The 18,547-nt window shown below is 38.6% G+C and overlaps 1 protein-coding gene across 2 annotated transcripts in view; it reads right to left on the bottom strand.

Annotated features, from left to right (window-relative positions):
* Positions 1-6,146: 6,146 nt before the first annotated feature.
* LOC129363253 (voltage-dependent T-type calcium channel subunit alpha-1I-like) overlaps positions 6,147-18,547 on the bottom strand; it is a 153,430-nt gene continuing 141,029 nt past the window's right edge. The window contains exons 34-37 of one of the 2 annotated variants that reach the window (XM_055035235.1): positions 16,350-16,484; positions 13,346-13,559; positions 12,611-12,849; positions 6,147-12,463 (exon numbers count right to left, since the gene is read on the bottom strand). In XM_055035235.1, coding sequence (XP_054891210.1) covers positions 11,732-12,463; positions 12,611-12,849; positions 13,346-13,559; positions 16,350-16,484 — 1,320 coding nt within the window. In that variant the 3' untranslated portion in view covers positions 6,147-11,731. Of the gene's footprint in view, positions 12,464-12,610; positions 12,850-13,345; positions 13,560-16,349; positions 16,488-18,547 lie in introns of both variants that reach the window. The other variant, XM_055035234.1, reaches the window with a different exon arrangement.

The following is an 18,547-nucleotide window of genomic DNA, read 5'->3' on the forward strand; positions in this document are numbered from 1 at the left end:
AAACAAGTTCTCTAATGGAGGAGGAATGCTCTCTCAGTGAGGACCTGCCTGCTCAGCAGCGCGACTAATTGCAGTGATACGTGAAGTGACAAAGATGGCAGATAAAGACTTGTAAGAAGGAGTTTTGGGAGGGGAACACACACACAACAGCATCAGTTAATTGACAGGGGGAGGTGATCAACTAACAGCGCCGCTATACAGTGGGGTTTTTACACAGCTCTTGTGAGGGAGAACACAACGGCTGTGTGCAATGTGCAAGAAAAAAAATACACAGCTCTATTAATTTCTAGTGTGGAAACTCACAGCAGAGGCACGTGGCCACTGCCCACTGAACCTGCAATCCATTCGGCGTTGTTCTGTTTTTGAGAACCCCCACTTCTGGTAGAATTGCTCACACCTTCAGTCCAGTAATGTTTGTTGTCTCTGTGTGATTCAGCATGACACATCATAAGCATGTAATCCCTAATTCATACATCGCGGTCAGCTCTATGGACACCAGTGGCCATGTAGATTGCAGAGTCTGTGTGCCACCTAGACAATAGTTACCGCAATGGCTGCACACGCCCACGGGGATGTAGTCAAGGGGGAGGAGAGCCAAGGTAAACGCACAACAGATAAAGAAAATGAAGGGTCAGATTATGAGCAGCAGAAGAAAAAACAAAAAAAAAAAAATCAACAAAACTCGTGAAGAAAAGAGTGGGGAGAGATCTGTTGTTTCCATAGTGAGCATAATTTGGCTCTCAGAGACAAAATGTATAAGACCTGGACTTCATGTTAAAGTTATATATTTTTATATATTTTTCAGAAACACAACAATAGCACATAATTCTAGCACAATCAATATGGTGCCTTCAGTTGTTATGAAAATGTTGCATAAATCAAAAACAGCTAAAATGAAATTTGACTTTGCATTTATATTAAATTGTATATGTTTTTGTTGCTTTATAAATGTCTTCATGGGTATTCTGTGCGGGTCTTGATTCTGGAATGCAGTTCTGATCAAAATTTTAGGCACATGGTAAGGGCCACTGTGTGTTTATAACATATTCAGACAATGTTTGAAATTCATGAGTGTCTCCCCGGTTTGTCCTTCGTTGCAACCTTGTGTCATGCATCATGCAAATTCCAGCATGTCTGACTTCAAGCTGATGTTCACAGTTTTATTATCATTCTCAATAAACTCGTAACACAGCATGCATTAGAGGCTAAAGCCAGCATGTCTTATCGTTAAGAGCCGTCTGTGATAAAGGGATTTCCTTTAGGATCCAACAGTTTCAGTGTTAAACACTTTATTGTTTGAAAAACCTGGCAACACTGACATATCGGTAAAAGAAAAATATCTATCTGTGTTTTCTCCTTTTTTTAACCACATGGTGCACGTTCATTGAAATATATATTTTATTTACAAAAATTTAAAATTTGTACTAACTAACACATTTTTGTCGTCCTATAAATGATCAGTTAATCAGAGTACTTAATTTGGATAGCTGAAACTAAGATCTTCCAATTTGTGCTTCGCCCAAGTCTCAGTAAAGTTTACTAAGTTTATATAAATTTGAGGGACCAACAAACAGGATGCAATTACAGCAATGCATTGGATAAAGTAAAGGCACGTACAAAAGGTGATCAAATTGCTTCTGTGGATGCATGAACCTTTTAAAAATGAAAACTAGGATGTTCCTACAAAGTACTCAGAGAATCCTCATTAAGAAAAAAATGTATTTCAATATTGCATTTAAGAAAAAGAAAACCCTTAATCAAAGGAAATAAGAAGATGGCTCCTACTGATTTGAAACCTTAAGCGACTGATACAGATGGTTAACTCAGACACTCTGCTTCTTTCCAAGAACAGATGATGTGACTAATAAAGCAAGCAAATTAGCCTACTGAGTCCACTGGTTCCTTTAGTCTGCGGCAGGACTGTTAATACAGAACAATGCATCAACTTGTACCTACCTTGGGAACATTTTGTACTCACTGCGACTTCTGAAAATACCAATTCATTTTCTGCGACCTTTTAAGAGTTTATTGAGAGTGAGACTGTGAGTCAAGATGATGTACGCCTAAATAGAGTCATGCACCCAGATTTAGATAAGAAATAACGGTTTACTTTTTCCCAACAAGCAATATTGTTTTGAAGCGGCCAAACCAGTTTGAACATCCAGGCAGAGAGACAATATTTAAGTAGCAGGTTTTAATCCATTTTTATATTTAAAAAATGCAGTCAGAGTTGTACCAATCAGCTTTGTATCATAGAATGGGAGTAGCATGTTTGTTTTTAATAGTTGTGTATTTTCAAGGTTGTCCATTCCAAAACACTTGTTCCCCGTTGATTAAATCATTCCAAAAGAATTGCACTGAATATTTTGTTTATTTAAAGGTACAGGATGTTTTGCACCTTTTCTGCAGCTCTCAGCTCCTCAACACTGAAAATAAAATGGAAATACCTTCCAAATTCTCAGCTTTCTCAACCTTGAAATTGGTTTTCATGTAAAGGAAAAGTGGAGCGTCTTAAAGTCAAACAAAGCCCAAGAGATGGAAGCCAGGCTTTTTAAGTCTAGCTGTTGCAACAGAAAGCTCCCGTCATTGGGTACTGCAGAACCGCTTGCTTCAGATAAATCTTTCAAAGCACAAACCAGTTGCTCAGCGTTGTTACTATGATATTTGTCTCTATTCTCTTACACAACACCAGACCAGGTGTTTAGAAAACAAGTCAATCACGCTGAAAGTAGCAGTGTCAGTGCTGCTCCAAGTCCCACGGTTTCAACATGTCACTGCGTCTCTTTCCCAGCTGCCTCAGGCAAAAAAAAAAAAAAAAAAGCAAAAGAAACAGAGAAAACGAGAGTGAGAACGGGTGGGGGAATGCAGCCTGTTAGGGGACATGCTTCAGCCATTAGTGCTGACAGGCACCTTTCCTCTGAGAATCAGGTGCAATGAGCGATTGGATCTCTTTTGTTAGTGTGAGTGAAGGAGAAGACGAGGGTGGTAGTGGTGGGGGGATGCGGGGAAATAAACTCACACAGGTACTGATGCAAATTGTGCGAGAGTTCATAAAGGCCAGAGAGCTGATTGTTTAAATTTAGAGTAGATTGGGAGCAATGAAGAGATTGCAGCACCTTCATTCATCTTCTGAAGCCACAGAGAAGAGGGCGAGAACACGGAGCACAAGAACAGGAATAGCACAAATAAAATCATATCATTTTCCTACACTGATTTTAAGTGTTGTTTCGTAATTGACAGCTGTTTTAGTTTTATTCATGCAATCCCCTTCTTTTATTGGTGAGCCATTCTTTCTTTTTGTCTTGCAGCCCTTTCGTCCCGCCTTATCTGGCTCTCTTCCCGGAGCTTGAGATAGGATCAGCGGGTCTGGACAACTCCCTGGACACTTAGCCTTGACAGCTGACAGGGGCTGGTTTTCCATGCACGGCCTTGATTTGTGCACGGATCTCAGGTGTGTGGGTTGGGTAAATGTTGGGCAGGCTGACATAATTGAATAATAAAAAAAAAAACACACACACAATAGAAAAAGTTGGAGAAGTGCATCTAGGAGCTGCATTTTCACAATAATAGCCTCTCCTTTCTGCATTAAGGACCAGAATGGCAGCCATTTATCTTCATTTTCAGCCATAGGAGGGTGAAAACCCCCCCAGCAACATTTCTCTATAGAAATTCCTACCCTGTTCACTGACCCTCAACATTTTCTGCTCCCCATGGATAATATAGTTCAACCACATCTACCCAGTATATCAGCTTTAGAGTCAATGCTGCTTGTTTGAGATGGCAGGTCATATACTGCCTGCTCACATCACTCATTAATCAGCCAATGCTGAATTTTATCTCCCGCATTAAACTACTGAAAAAGACTGAAGACCACACAATAATATTGTGGAGCTCTTTTGGTGTGTTGGTCCAATATCAGTTGTCAGCAGCTGAAGGTTTTCTGCATAAAAATGCAGACATCAAAATCTTGACACGACAAAACATTTTAAACTCATTCAAAGAAGAAGAGAAGCAACACAAACCAATTTCCAGTTAATTTCATGCATTCCTTTTGATATTAACCAACTTTGTTGGACTCTTTAATTATTTACAACGAGAGCTGAATTTAGCTGGCTGAGTAAATGTGATGGAAAGATTAAGTGTGGTCTGTAGATATCAAGAACTCTGTGGTTTTGATGCTGTAAGATCTCAGAGCCGCATTTGATATTGTAGATCTTGGCACATGGGGGTGTATTTGGCTTCGCACTCAAACAGTTTGCATCTTATTTAGAGCCTCTAATTATCTTGGTATAATTTACTACAACATCGTCAACTACTTTTCTGTTTGATCATTCACATTGAATTGTTGCTTTCTTTGCTACTTGTAAGTCACATCGTGGCGCTTACTTTCCCTAAAGCAGTTCTGTGATTGAATGCCTTGTAGTTGCATAATTAAATTTAAAAGCCATATAGCCTTAAATTTAAGTGAGAAAAACACAAAAAACCTTGTATCCTCTAACATGAGTATGAATTTCACGTCATAAAACGAGCTGCCCTACATGCATGAATTCAAATTTGAATGTAACTTGTAGTTTTTAGGACACTACATGGGGAAGCACAGACTTACTGCCCACCAACAGCTCCAAGATCAGCTGACCAGCTGCTTCGCTCTGTCCCAACCAATCATTTGAGGCATACATTTTGTTGTGCTTTTTGTAAAATGCACCCAATTATGGAACCACTCCATTTGCAATCAGTTTGTGGCAGTAACTGTTGTTGATTGAGATTACAAATTCACTCATTTCTTGAGTCCTTTCAGAAAATGTTTCCTTTTCTTTAAGTGATTTTGTCTGATTTGGATCATGACTCATTGTTTTTGTTCTGCTTGGTACAAATGCTATACATTATTAGAGTCTTAAGCTTTTAATTGTGTGAAGCACTTTGGGAAAACTTTTCTTTTAACTATATACAAATGAATTGACTTCATCTGCATATGAATATGCACTATTAAATTATTGTTTAATTTTATAATGTGGGCCAATTTATTTTCACTTCGTGAGCCATACTTTTAAATAACATGGTAAGATATTTTTATTCTAAAAATGTAGTTTTTATACTAAATCTGCTACTAAGTAAAGGCTATGGAAATTTGTTTTTAGTCATGTCATGGGGAAGATTATTTAACGTTTTGTCTTTTTTTGAACTTTGTTTGGGTCTTTCTTTTCTTGATTTGCATATGCAAATATGCCAGAGGATTTTTGTTGTCTGAGATTTCACAAATCCTTACCATGAAGAATTTTCAAACATGCAGATGTGCTACATTTGAATGTTTAATTTACCTCTAGAAGAGTTTAACCAAACTTTATTAGCCCAAAGTCTCCTTTCCAGCTCTAAGACATAGATGTTAGCAGAACAAAGGTTGTTACTGTGGCACAACCAGATTATTTTCAAATCAAATTTCTTTTTTGAAAAGAATCCAAGTAGGCTACATGTCTCAGCCAATCTTCTAGATACCATGGGAAGGTAATCAAAACCTCACCACTGGAGTTTGTGTAGCAGGAAAGTATCTTATGAGGGCAATCTTTTCAGACAGAAGGAAACCAGAGGAAAAGCCCCAAAATGTCAGACGGCAGGGCATTTCTTCAGAAAACCTTAGCGATTACTGACACATCCAGAAATCTGCACATATAAAAAACACTTTCAGAGTAACGAAGATGCAAACACACCTTCCACTCATCACGCACATATACCGCCACACTCTTGCTGTGACATTTGAAGGACAGCGACCTGGAGGGAAAACTGGTTTCAAGAGGTTAGATGAGGCAAAGGGCTGGCCGGCCGGCCGGCCGGCCGAGGGTGTCAGGTAAACAACACCTCAGAGTTCAGTGTGCATGCCTAATGTGCTTTCTCGCGCTGACGGCTCCGCTGGGCACTGCTGCCGATGACAAGCTGTCTGCAGAAGTTCCCTCTTCTCCAGCATCTCACCGCTGTTTGTTAACTTCACTCAGCTGTCCGTGTCATCCCTGGACTCTTCCTGGTCTTGTGTCTCCATCCTGTCTTCAGCTTTCCATTTCTTTCTTTTTAACTGTTCCAATTTAGCTGCTGTCAGGACCAATTCTTTCAATGTAAATGACGTTTGTGAAGATGAAGAGTAGACGGATCACATCTCATGGAAAAACAATCTTTTTATATTTTTATAGTCATGTGTTGGAACAAAACAACTGTTTCTGACTCAGACTGCCTTTTTTTGTGGTTTCATAGCAGCGGTCACAAACATTGGGGCATTTCTTTTACCTTGGTACATTTTCTTTTAAGATGCATACTAATTATATTTCCATTATCATTAGCAGCAATGCATACATGCAGCTCAAAACACATAAATATGTACAATTGTGAATTATACACTTGGAAAGTGTGTTTGGACAGAAGGCAAAGCAGTTTTGGTCCTGGTTTGTCTATGACTTAAGTACAAAGTAGAGCCTGAAAATAGCAAACCTAACCACAGGAAAGAAAAAATCTGATAATTACACTTTTCCAAAAAATCTTGTCTTTGTGCTATGGTTAAGTGTTGCCATTAAAAAAACAAAACAAACAAACAAAAATCTTAGATCAAAATCATTTGGTTTCACCTAAAGAATCCATTGTCACTCCCACCTGGGCTCATAGTAATGAGAAAAACATGCAACTTTTCAAATCTTGTATTTAGAAACAAAACATTGCCTTAAGTAAAGCTGATGCTGTAATCTGACAAACAGGAGGCAGTTAGATGTACTGAATAAATGAGTCCCTGTCATAATAAAGTGATATTCCTCACTGTTTTCACATGATATACTATAAGTTTCAGAAGTCGTAGTTGTAGGAATTAGTAGGACTTGGTAACTTTGTGGTTGCTGTTGGCAACAATGCAAGACAACGATCTATTTTTCTGTATTTTATGAATCTAATTTTGTTCTAAAACTGAAGGAACACAATATAAATCTTTCAGCGTAATTAAACAGTATATTTCTGCAACTGTTCTGCTAGTCTATGTGTGTTGCAGCCATTTTAAATGTGGAACTAAATTACACTAATTTGGAACTGGAAAGTTGTGACGTCCGAGTACAATTGGGAGACATGACACTGGATACAAGCATTTTGTAAATTAAACCTTTTAGCTCTCTTGGCGCCTAACATAATCAATCAAGCAGGAGTTTTGGAGAGAAAAGATGTGTTTATAAAGTCTCTTCAAAGAAGAGATAATGGATGAATATGAGTAAATTACAATGTACATAAAGGCTGTTATCGCATAAAGTAGCTGATGTTTCCTACTGTGAATTTGTGCAATTGTATGAAACCAATGGATGTATTGTTACTTCTTTTTTTTATTTCAAAATCATGATGCCTTTAAAGCTGGGCAACTACTAAGTTATTACTTCAAGCTAATTCTGAAGTGAAATGTTACATTGAATCAAATCTTAAAAACACATTTTTTTGTGGATTATTAGCCATGCTGAGTTTCTTTGTACCTTCATATTAAATACTATTGACCAAAATGGGTTTCTAAGTGTTTTTAAACATATATGGCAGACACAGAAAAACAAATGTATTAATTAAAACTCCCATAACATATTCAATGTTGTTAAAAAGCAAAAGCCAACAATTTCTATCTATTTTCTTGTTTGGTTGGCAATTTTGTTTTTAAATTTGGACTGAAAAAAATGTAAATTATGATGTTGGCAAATTAGTTTCTAAGGCACATGCTTGTGCACAACAATGCACATATTGAAAATATAAAGTGGCAGTGTAAGAAACATTGAGATTACACTAAAATCCTTATGTTGTTGTATAACTATGATATCTAAAGATCTTTCCTAAACAATATTCAACTATGCATTTAATTATGTAAAAAGGAAGATATTTTTAACTGTAAACGTTAAGGCTGATTCACAGTGCTGGCACTTAGCTGAAGCAATGGTTAATATGGTCACAGGGTCATTTGCTAATGCTGTGCTTTCCCAATTGTCCCAAGCAACCTTTATTTTTATCATGTGGTGTAATCTTCCATGTTCTTTGAACAAATAATTACCTTCAAGTAATCATTCTTGTAGGCAACCTGCATGCTGCTGTGCTAATTGATGTTGACTCCTGTTGACAAGGTTTTCTCTCTTTCCAGCATCCATAGTGTTGGCCTTCACTTGACTAAGATCAAGACCACAAGACTTAAATAAGAAACTCTGTTGCCAATGCTACCTTTTTTCTCTGTAGACAGAGGTAAATCAAATTTTGGGTCTATTTGATCAGAGAAAACAATGTTACTGGCCTCAGACTCATGATTTGAAAAACTGGCAACGTTGACCAGATCTGTCACTAATTAGTTTTCTGTCAAATTTGACGTATTTTGCCTTCCAAGTCCTTTCACATGAAAGGCAACATGATGGCATTGATGGCAAACATTCAACAGGAGTACAGAGGTGTATCCGTGGTTATTACTTGTGTATACAGAGAATATTTCTGAAAAGTCATTTGAGGTTCAGACAAGAACAGGCGAACTTTGAGAGGACAGAAGCAGAGGTGGAAGCATTACTCTCCACATAAATAATCACACATAATGACCTGCATTATGTGTACTGTTTTACACTCTTAATGTTGTGTTTGTGATTCCTTGAAAAAAAAAGAAAAAGATTTACATGTGATTCACAAGGCTTCATTGATGTCCATACGGCTAATGAGTAATGAATAATTTGGATATTAATTTTGTAACAAGTTGCTGAGTTGTTTTGTTCCAAAATTAGCATAAACTGTGTCCAGTGGAATCTTTTTTTTTTTTTTTTAGTACATATAGCTTTGGATCTTAAAGTTAGCCTTAGAAATATCCTGATTTTTTGAAAAATGAAAAATAGATCTGGTCAATATATTTAAAAAATAAATAAATAAATTAGAAAAAAAAAAGACTGAATAAGGGTAACGTGGTAAAATCCTCTTAAGTTACTGGCAACTTTTGAAATCAGACGCAGTATGAGCTGTTGCACGCACAATGTATAAAGGCACACTTTGTTCACACAAAGATTTAATGCGGTGTTACAGCTCATATCTGGCTGTTAAAAGCACATAGAAACAGGGCAAAATGTCAAAACTGAATCAAACCAGGTACAAATTCTGCTTTGCTTTCTATCTGAGCACAACTTCAGAGCTATTGTATAAGATATTACTAGTGGTTTTTACCCCCCGACCTGAGTTCAATAACCTCATTTGTTCAAGTTGTCCAATTGGAGCCCATCTCTTCTTCTTTGACTGGTATCTGAGAGGGCAGAGGTGCTTTCCGATTGGGCGTTTCAGACAAATACAAGTGAAAACAGACACTGATGAATTCTGTTGTTCTGAGGAGATAAAAATCACATTGACATCATTTACTCAGGGAACATACATGGAACATTTATTGCTGTGTTGTCAGGCTTATCCTTTTGACGCCATGTTCATTGACAACGATTCGTCTTAAAAAGATATAATAGGACAATATATCTTTGAAGCTAAAACAGCCCTTGGTTGCTTTGCCTTTTCGTCTACATCCTTATACCACAAGTAATCTCCTCACTGACAAACAGGACACTTCAGGGAAAGGCAAGTCACTTTACCTGAAGTTATTTACACACACGCACACACGCACTCTCACACATATAATTGCCTTGCCCATCGAAAACAAACTCCTTATGATAAAACATAGTCATCATTGTGATTTTGCATGTTAAATGAGGTTGAAACCTCACATTTTCCCACACCGCCTCCATGTTTTGTTCATTCTTGGAAAAAATTCAAACTAAGATTATTATTTAAAACAACAGTCTACCTCAGGCATCAGAATCCTCTTTTTGAATGAAGCAATACTCTAAATGGCCGAAACCAAAATAGGTTTTCATTAAAGAGAGGAAAAAAACAAAAAAAAAACTTTGCACATTTAAAAAAAACAAAAAAACATTAAAATTAGAAAGGGTTGCTACAATGAGATGGAGAAGATGAGTGCATCAAAGTATCATGTAATAAAGTAGCATACTGTATTGCAATCCCAGAACCATGCTTAAGGTGCACAACGGTGCCCATAACCGATATGTTGTGATGTAACTCTAAAATTAAAGCTTTCATCGTGATGGTTTATGCTGTCAGAGGTTTTCAGTCATGTGGCTACGAGCAAAGAATGTTGCAGCCATATTTTTGAGCTAGAATGTCCACAAGTGGTGAGTGAATATGGCTGTTCCCATTTCTGGTCGTCCACAGACTTCAACTCATGGGAAACCAAGACAAAAAAGACGACTCCCAAAGTTCTTGAGGAGCAAGTATTCCCATCGGAAAATGTGCAGGGGACAATCACTTGAGCGCACACGTTTCTTTGAAATTTTTTGCTTTGTCATTTTACGCACCGCCCTCAGTTAAAAAAATGTTACAAAATTGGAAGCCACTGGCAGACAAAAAGTCCTAGACAAGTCAAAGACACTGCAGGGATTCAATAAGGACAAACTAATGGCAATACGCAAACGTGCCTATTCTCTTGTCTACAAAAATAGTGGAATAGGAGTCACATGGTTATCACCCGACATTGAAATCTTAGTACACATCTGTATATAGATTAAAAATCATGGTTAGATGCAATCCCATCATGCAGTCAAGGTTCTTTGCAACAGGGTCCTTTCATTTAGAATCCTTAAAGATGCTGAGAAAGGAGTGCAGTCAAAAAGAGTGCACTTAGAGCTCCATTTCAGTGCACAAAAAGTTGCTTCATGCACACACTCATGTGCTCTCTGACAGGATTTCGAGTCCTTTCTCCCCGCCTCTCTTTCACACGTATTCCCCCATGTTTATGATGAGAAATGCTGGAGATATAATGAAAAATAACCAATTTCACGAATCACTTCATGCACAGTTTTACCTCCACTGTCCCTCAATTTATTTCCATTTTCATGACGACCAAGTTGACAGACACACAATGTCGAGACCTACAGTCAGGTTTCAGAAACACTGAAATGCGGTACAGCCAGCAATGAGGATGATTTAATTCATGCCTTGGATACCTGAGGCAGTGCTCGGGAACACAAACACAGACCCGGACCGAACTATACTGAACTTCCCATCATCCTCACATTTAAGTGGGATCTCAGCTGAAGGTGTGCCAGGAAAGACAGATATTACATCTGCCCTTCCTTTCCCAGTCTACTTTCCACCTTGATGTATTCCATCCCAGTAGGTCCTCCACAATTTAACCCTGTCTGAGAGTTTTAAACAGTCTCTTGAAATGGATTGGATTTCTTATTTTCAATCCCAAAAAACTCAACCCATTAGAGAGAGGAGAAAACTTTTTTCAGAGCAATACTAACTCGCTATTGCATCTTAAAGGTTTAGCTCCCTAACATCCTCCTCAGCTGACTTCCTGTTGTAAACAAACACTGCTGTTTTTCAGCGTGAGCACAACTTCCCATTGGATCCTGCAGGAATACATCTCCTAAGACAGCAGAGGAGCCACTCCTCTGTCCATGGGCATTTACTCTATGAGCCAATTCTGCACCATCAACCATAACCAAGGCCACTCCCCTAGATAGCACATACAACAGGAATTGTCAAAAATGTATATAAAAAAGCTGAGGGGCAAGATGAGGATTTGGTGTTGAAATACCGAGCATCATGTTTCATCAGACCTCTGTCTCACTGATGAAGCAGAGAATGAGAGGAACGGCAATAGGTTTAGTTCCAAGAAATGGAAAGACGAAGAAAAACAAAACAGTAGGTTTCATCTATTTTTTCGACAAGACCCCACTGTCGTTTGGCTTGAGCTCTTCCCTTTCAAGCTGTGCTCTGCATCTTTTATTACTCCAGTTCCCTCTCCTCTTCTGCTATCACCTAGTACTCCTGTCCAAGGGTTGGCCAAAAAACCCTGGGGGTCCATTAGCTCCATTCCCATAATTTCCCTGCGGCCTTCCCTGCATCGGGAAGACAGCAGAAGACCCCCCTTGTCAAGGCTACCTGTGCTGTTGCACTTCTTTACTTGTCCTCCGGGGCATAGGATGGTGCTAGGCGGCAGCAAAGATGTCAGTGACACGCTGCTCAGCGCCTCTGATAAATGTTCACTGTTCCCCGCTTGGCTAGAGCCACAACCACCGATAGAGGAGCCAATGCCTATGCCCAAATCTTCATCTGAGGGGTCAATGGAGTCGTCACGATTGTAGCCCGGGCTTGTGCTGCCTCGTCCACTGCTCTGGCTCCGTTGGTGTCCCCTGGTGGCCAGAAGGGTTACAGAAGATGGAGGGTTCACCCTAGGCTTTAGGGCCTGAACTGGAGAGGAAATAGTAATTCTGTCTTCAGGCTGTGAGATAGGGCACATGGGTGATAAGGAAGCTGTTGGGATTGGCAATTCCAGGTTCTGCGATGGGGAAACACTGAAGCTCAGTCCTTCTTCCAGGGTTGTCTGGAGGCTGCCCTCAGAGCTGCCAGTGGCAAGGGACGAGTCACTGTGGGATGGGTACTAGAGAAAGGAGGAGTGGAAAAGAAAAAGTGAACACACTGACTTTTTGAAAAGTACAAGTGCTCACATGATGTTTTTTCCCTCATTCATCACCCTTTGTGGTATTGGTCCACTGTTTTATTTACTTTGTAACCTCCCTCTGCTTACTTGTGCGCAGAGCATCTTTCGAGGGGCTCCAGGGGAGCGGAATGAGACCCAAGAGGCTGGGGAGGTCAGCCTGAGGCCTCTTGACAAACGCAGGCTCCGACTGCGCGACGGTACCGGGATGGCTGCTCCTGCAGAGTGGAAAAACTCAGCAGGCAGATGAAAGAGGGTAGAAATGCCACTGGCCCCCTTTTCTTCGTCTCCTTTGCCTCTTTCCTTGCTGCTGTTGCTGGAAATCCCACCTTGAGGAGAGAACCACAGTGATTCATTTCTAGACTTCTTTTCATGAAGTCTTTCTTTTATCTGTGTAAGTCATCTGCTTTGGCGATGTATTTTAAATTTGACTTTGCTTATTTTAATTTAACAGCTATTCTGGAAGCATGATAAGCACAAGGCATGAATATAGAAGAGTAAATTATTCCAGCAGTGTTTCCGACTCTAGAGGTTTATTACTGCAGTAAAACATTCAGTTTGGTATTGGTTTTTGACTCACTAAATTTAGATTAATACTTATATATCTCAGTTTAATCTAAACCTAAGCACTACTTCAACAAAACAATCCCAAACTTGTCATAATGTTTAGTATTACGTTTTTACCTACCTCTTCTTCTCAATGGACTCATGAAGTGGTGAGCAAATCAAAACATTACCTCAAACCACACTTTGACTCATTTGATTGATCATGGTAAGATTGATACACAACTTTCTTCAAAAATAGCCTTGTGGGTATTTACTGACCAGGGGAGCAGAGAGGTGAGCACATCTTTGTGTGGTATGTTTGCATTTCCACTTCTTGCAGTTCAGTCTCTGTCTCTGTGTCCGAGCTGGAAGCCCTGCATTGCAGGGACGCCCCCTGACCTTGACCTTGTTCCTCAGTTTGATGACCACCTCCATGGCTGCCTCCTCCGCCACCAGCCTCATCAGAGTTATGGGAGCTACTGCTGCACCTTCCCTAAAGGAGACCAAGAAAGGGTGCAAAAATCTTCAATAAGAATGTTTATGCAGATAAATATGTTAACTTTTTTTCAGAAACAGCCAATTTTCAATATCAAAATCTTCGATTTATGGAGTAAGACATTTAACTTGTGAGAAAAGGTCACATGTATAAAATGACAAATAAGAACACTTAAATGTGGTCCATAAAGTCTAATGGATTTTCCAAAGGGGCAAGTCAAGCTTAAACTATTGTACACGCAATGTGACAATTCCTGGTTGAGAACAAAATTATTAGAAAATGAGAACAGAACAATCCCTGAGGCTTTGCACGGATATTAAACATGTCCTCTGATTTACATCATTCCACTGGCTTTTCATTTAAGTGCCTCTTAAACAGTAGGAAATTATTATTAGCAGCTATTATCATGTTAATGTTTTGATATAAGAAAAAAAAATCAAGCGGGGAATTTCTATTTCTAATACACATTGTCTGTTCATACATTTTCATGTTTCATATTGCAATTACAATCATTAATGTATTTTACTGCTCTGATGTGACAGCCCAATATAAAATAGTGCCATCATTTTGAAGTAAGAAAACACAAAACATGGCTTTAAATAATATGTTTGAAGAAAAAAAAAAAATTGTTTTTATGTTATTTTCTGTCTGCTGAGCATGTTGTGCCATTTGAGGCTTAAAGGAATATCTAGTAAACAGTGGATCACTGGACATACAAACATTACTTACAGTAAGTATTGATGTCAAAACTTTTATGTTGTCTAAAACTGAATTTTGGAAGTGTGTGTTTTAACTATCCAAGTTTTTTTTTTTTTTTTAATTTGCAGTAATGTGGTTTATTTTTCCTAGTATAAAGACCTGAAACATAGTTTTATATTTTGTCTGCATGATTACATAAATATCACAAATTAAATAAGAACAGTTCTATTTAAGGAATTTGAGACCAAGTTGTTGTTTTTTTTTACTTTTACTTGAGTATTTTAAAGCATTACTTAAATATATTTTCACTCAAGGAGAAGTAAATAATGTTCATTTAATATAATTTTTTTGGCTACTCTGCCCTCCTTTGAGCATGCTTATATCTTATTAAGTATGCAGTATAACTCTTTTAATTTTTAAATGACAGATTGAACAGTATTCTTTGAGCGGTCCAAATTTGGGATGTTGCTTAAAAACCTAATCACACTTTAACCTTCTTCACAGAATGTCAAGTTAATCTGAATAGCGCATTTAAAATTTCCTTTACAGCAAAAACACAATATATATCTTTCTGCAATTGTAAGTTATTGTGGATATAATGGGATTAAAGTGAACAACATCAGCTTTTGCTTCAATGAGTCCATTTCATTCTTGTAATAAAACAGGAATTGTACATTAGCAGTAGCTCATAGCAGTGAGACTGCGGTTCTGTTTCCGTCCCCTCAGAGAGCAGTATATCGATTTTCATTAATTTATTGTAGATTAACCCCAAACTCAGTATTTCAGTAAGGCATAATGGTTATAGAGAAATGCTCTCCATCCTACAGGGGAGTGCGAAGATAATTTGTCTCCGGAAAGAGATTACTATACTACCTGCATGACATGATTTCAAAACTATGCCATACTCAGTTTGTAATTTCTTATTTATTAACCCCCTTCTTCTCCTCTTACTTCAATCATTCTCTAAAAAGTAGAAGCAGAGAATCAAAGTGGTAGTTTCTGATTGCAGCTTTATCTGGGTATCCAGAAACAAGAAGCATTACCCTGTTACAAAGAAAATGATGAGGGACAGAGATAGAGGGGCTGAAGGAAAGTGCAGGACAGGTGTGTAATTACCAGAGATGTAAGACTGAAAAAAGGTGAAGCAAAACAGATAATTTCTTCACAGTGAGACTAAGTCAAAGAAAGATAGGCATGAGAACCAGCAAGGAACAGAGACTAAAGGAAACATGGGACAAGGATTTATTCATGAGATGGTCTGAAGTGGTTAGGGACAGTGGGCTCCTCAAAGACAAGATATTTTATCCTGATACATGCGGAGCAAGAGATAAAGAGGCCTTTGGAATACAATACCTATGTTAGAAATATCACTATATCTAAACTCAGACCACTAAAACAAAGCAGAAGTATTGTTAACACCTATCCCAAGGTAATCCAGAAGACTTGTATTTACAGTTATTATTTCTAAGGTGATCTTTTAAAGGCCTTTATCAAATGTCTAAGGAAATCATTAAAAACCTTTAAATTAAAAAATGCTTCAAAAGGAGTTGTGTTAGAAAAGGGAAGCTCATATTTCTTCAATTAATCATTAAAGAGACAATGGAAAAAATATTAATTAAATTATTGCATAAAAGTAAAGCTAAAATCAAAAGGCTGATTCAATACATATTTTACATTATGTATTAAATCAGGTTTATCTGTATAGCACATGTGGTTGAAAGTGCTTTACATAACACAATGAACAAACAAAAACTAAACATAATATGACTGTACAATTCTGAGATCCACACAGCCAGAGACGAAACACGCACACACACACACACACACACACACACACACACACACACACACACACACACACACACACACACACACACACACACACACACACACACACACACACACACACACACACACACACACACGCATACATTCAGATCTCGTTCAGGCATTTGGCAGTTTACATCTCAGAGTTATGGTGTTATGGTAATTTTTGTATCTTTTCCAGCTCCCATGAGTTACTGTTTTTTCCTATAATGTGGGGTTTATTGGATTCAATCTTCTCTTTCAACCTCAGTTTAAACTCACCTTCCCGTCTTGCATCAGCAGTATGTAGCTGGTATGTTCATCCAGGCTCAGGTCATCAGGGAGAGCAGGAGACGAGGACTTATCTGAGAGTTGCTCCGACTTCAGTGATGCCTGCTCAATCTCTGCCATTCTGATCTGCTGCAAAGAGTTTGTTTCACTTACTGATGCCTTTGAAAGTCAAAGAAACATGAAACTGTGACCTTTTCCAACATCCTGGAAGAACACAATCTCATCAGTGCTCACTGTGACTATCTCTAATGTGGAAGACCCTAAATATTTACATGAATATCTGCATGAAAAAGTATGAGAACATACAGAGTTCTTGCAGGATTTTTTCATTTTTTATTATTCATTAGCTTCAATAAACCAGCAAAAGCATCACAGACAAAAGAGACAAAACCTCCTCCAAGATGCACCAGTTGTTGACAATTCAGAGGCAATAATGCTGTGGGATGTGTCTGTAAAGAGAGCATGGTGAGACATTTCAAGCAAGTAGTTTGTAATCATCAGCTAAATCAATGTTTTTTTCAAAAACTCCTTGAAACCAGTTTTCTTCAATTCGCAGAACATGCAGATCAGCTCATGTGCTCTTTCACAGCAATATTTCAAACAACCTGAAATCGGAAATGCTGTCTGGGCATTTCGGCAGTATTTCTTAGAGGTGGTAGAGCAATAAATAGTCAGCGTGAGCGGGATGGATTAACCGCAGTACTTAAAGCGGGCCAAGCGAAATTCAATGGAGCGAGGCTGGTTAGCCATGTATTAACACGTGCACAAAGCGGCTCATAAAGAGAGATTCAGTGCTGATATGAGCCAGTTAATCACCACTGCCACAGATCCCAAAGAGAGCGAGAGAGAGAGAGAGACGTAATGACGCAAAGCAAAAACACAAGGCACAAGCACAGCAAAGCGACTCATTAGCTCAGAGAAACACTTCACAGTTGTGCTGTTTTGATTCATGTAGTAGCCCTCACTTGTGGTACTTTGTGGCAGCACTGTATCTGACTTGTGTCTCATAGGTGGGCAATAAATAGCCTTGACAAAGACCCCTGCAAGCTTCTAGCAGGTGTTTTTATTGACGCGTAACAGAAACTACAAAGTCTTTCTTCTTGTGTTCTTCGCCGTGCCTTCGGGGAGAACACAGAAGTACAAAAGGCAGAGGAAACTTTGCTACTCCAGAAGTATGTTTGGTAACATGATGGACAACGGCAAACTAAAAGTATTCACTTCAGTGTAAGAAAAGGGAGAACAATCAATAGAAAAGGGGACTGAAAAGAAATTCAATCTCTCGTGACCAAAGCACAGGAGTCACACTGGCCAGCACACACTGCATTGAATCATATAAGCTCCAACCCCGCAGGAATAGCAATCGCAAGATAATTTCCTACTCAACACACAAAGGTTAACAACAGGCTTTATGCTAGGTAAATGCACTGCTGTGATTACAAATGAAGCAATGTAGAAGAATGCTGGTCAAAAGGAAGCATAAGGTCAACACATGCAGCTAAATTAATGGTAAAGGTTGAACTGTCACTTTCAGGTTGCCTCTGGGGCTCTTTACAGAGTAATATGATGATTTATTCCCCTCTTTTGCACATTAAGCCCAGATTTAAAGTAGGGCCTTTTAGACTCTCCAATCCTGGGAAGACTTCAGGATCTAACAGTAATCTGTATGAAGATTAGCTGTACAACGGCTTCCAACCCCCATACGATCACATATAAAAAATAATATCTTTTTACATTTGCCACCTTTTGTTGAGCTACAACATGTAAGTTCAATGTATTTCTTGTGGATTTAGTGTGATACACCAAAACAAAGTCATGGTTAACTGCATTTGCATGTAACTCCCCTGGGTTAATGCATGTTTCTCTACCAGTTTTCCACATTTGTTAACTAAGTAGCTTTTGGAAGAAAAAAAAACATCTCAAACTCTCTGCAGACGGAGATCCCCTGTGACCATCAGTATCAAGGCTTTCCAAATATTCTTCATTGGATCACACTCTGGCTTCGACTGGACCATTCAAACAGTTCTGTCCGTTTTCATGTCCGTTTTTATGTTGCAGATACAGCTGGATGTTTAGGGTATTTGCTGGATGGCAAACCTCCATAAAACTCTGAAGTCTTTTGTGGCCACTCACAATATTTCTCCTCAATTTTTCTCTTGTCCTCTTTCCATCGACTTTGATCAAGACAGATT

This window comes from Poeciliopsis prolifica, unplaced genomic scaffold (genome assembly GCF_027474105.1).
Source record: "Poeciliopsis prolifica strain line A6 unplaced genomic scaffold, Auburn_PproV2 SCAFFOLD010, whole genome shotgun sequence".
Lineage (NCBI taxonomy): Eukaryota > Metazoa > Chordata > Actinopteri > Cyprinodontiformes > Poeciliidae > Poeciliopsis > Poeciliopsis prolifica.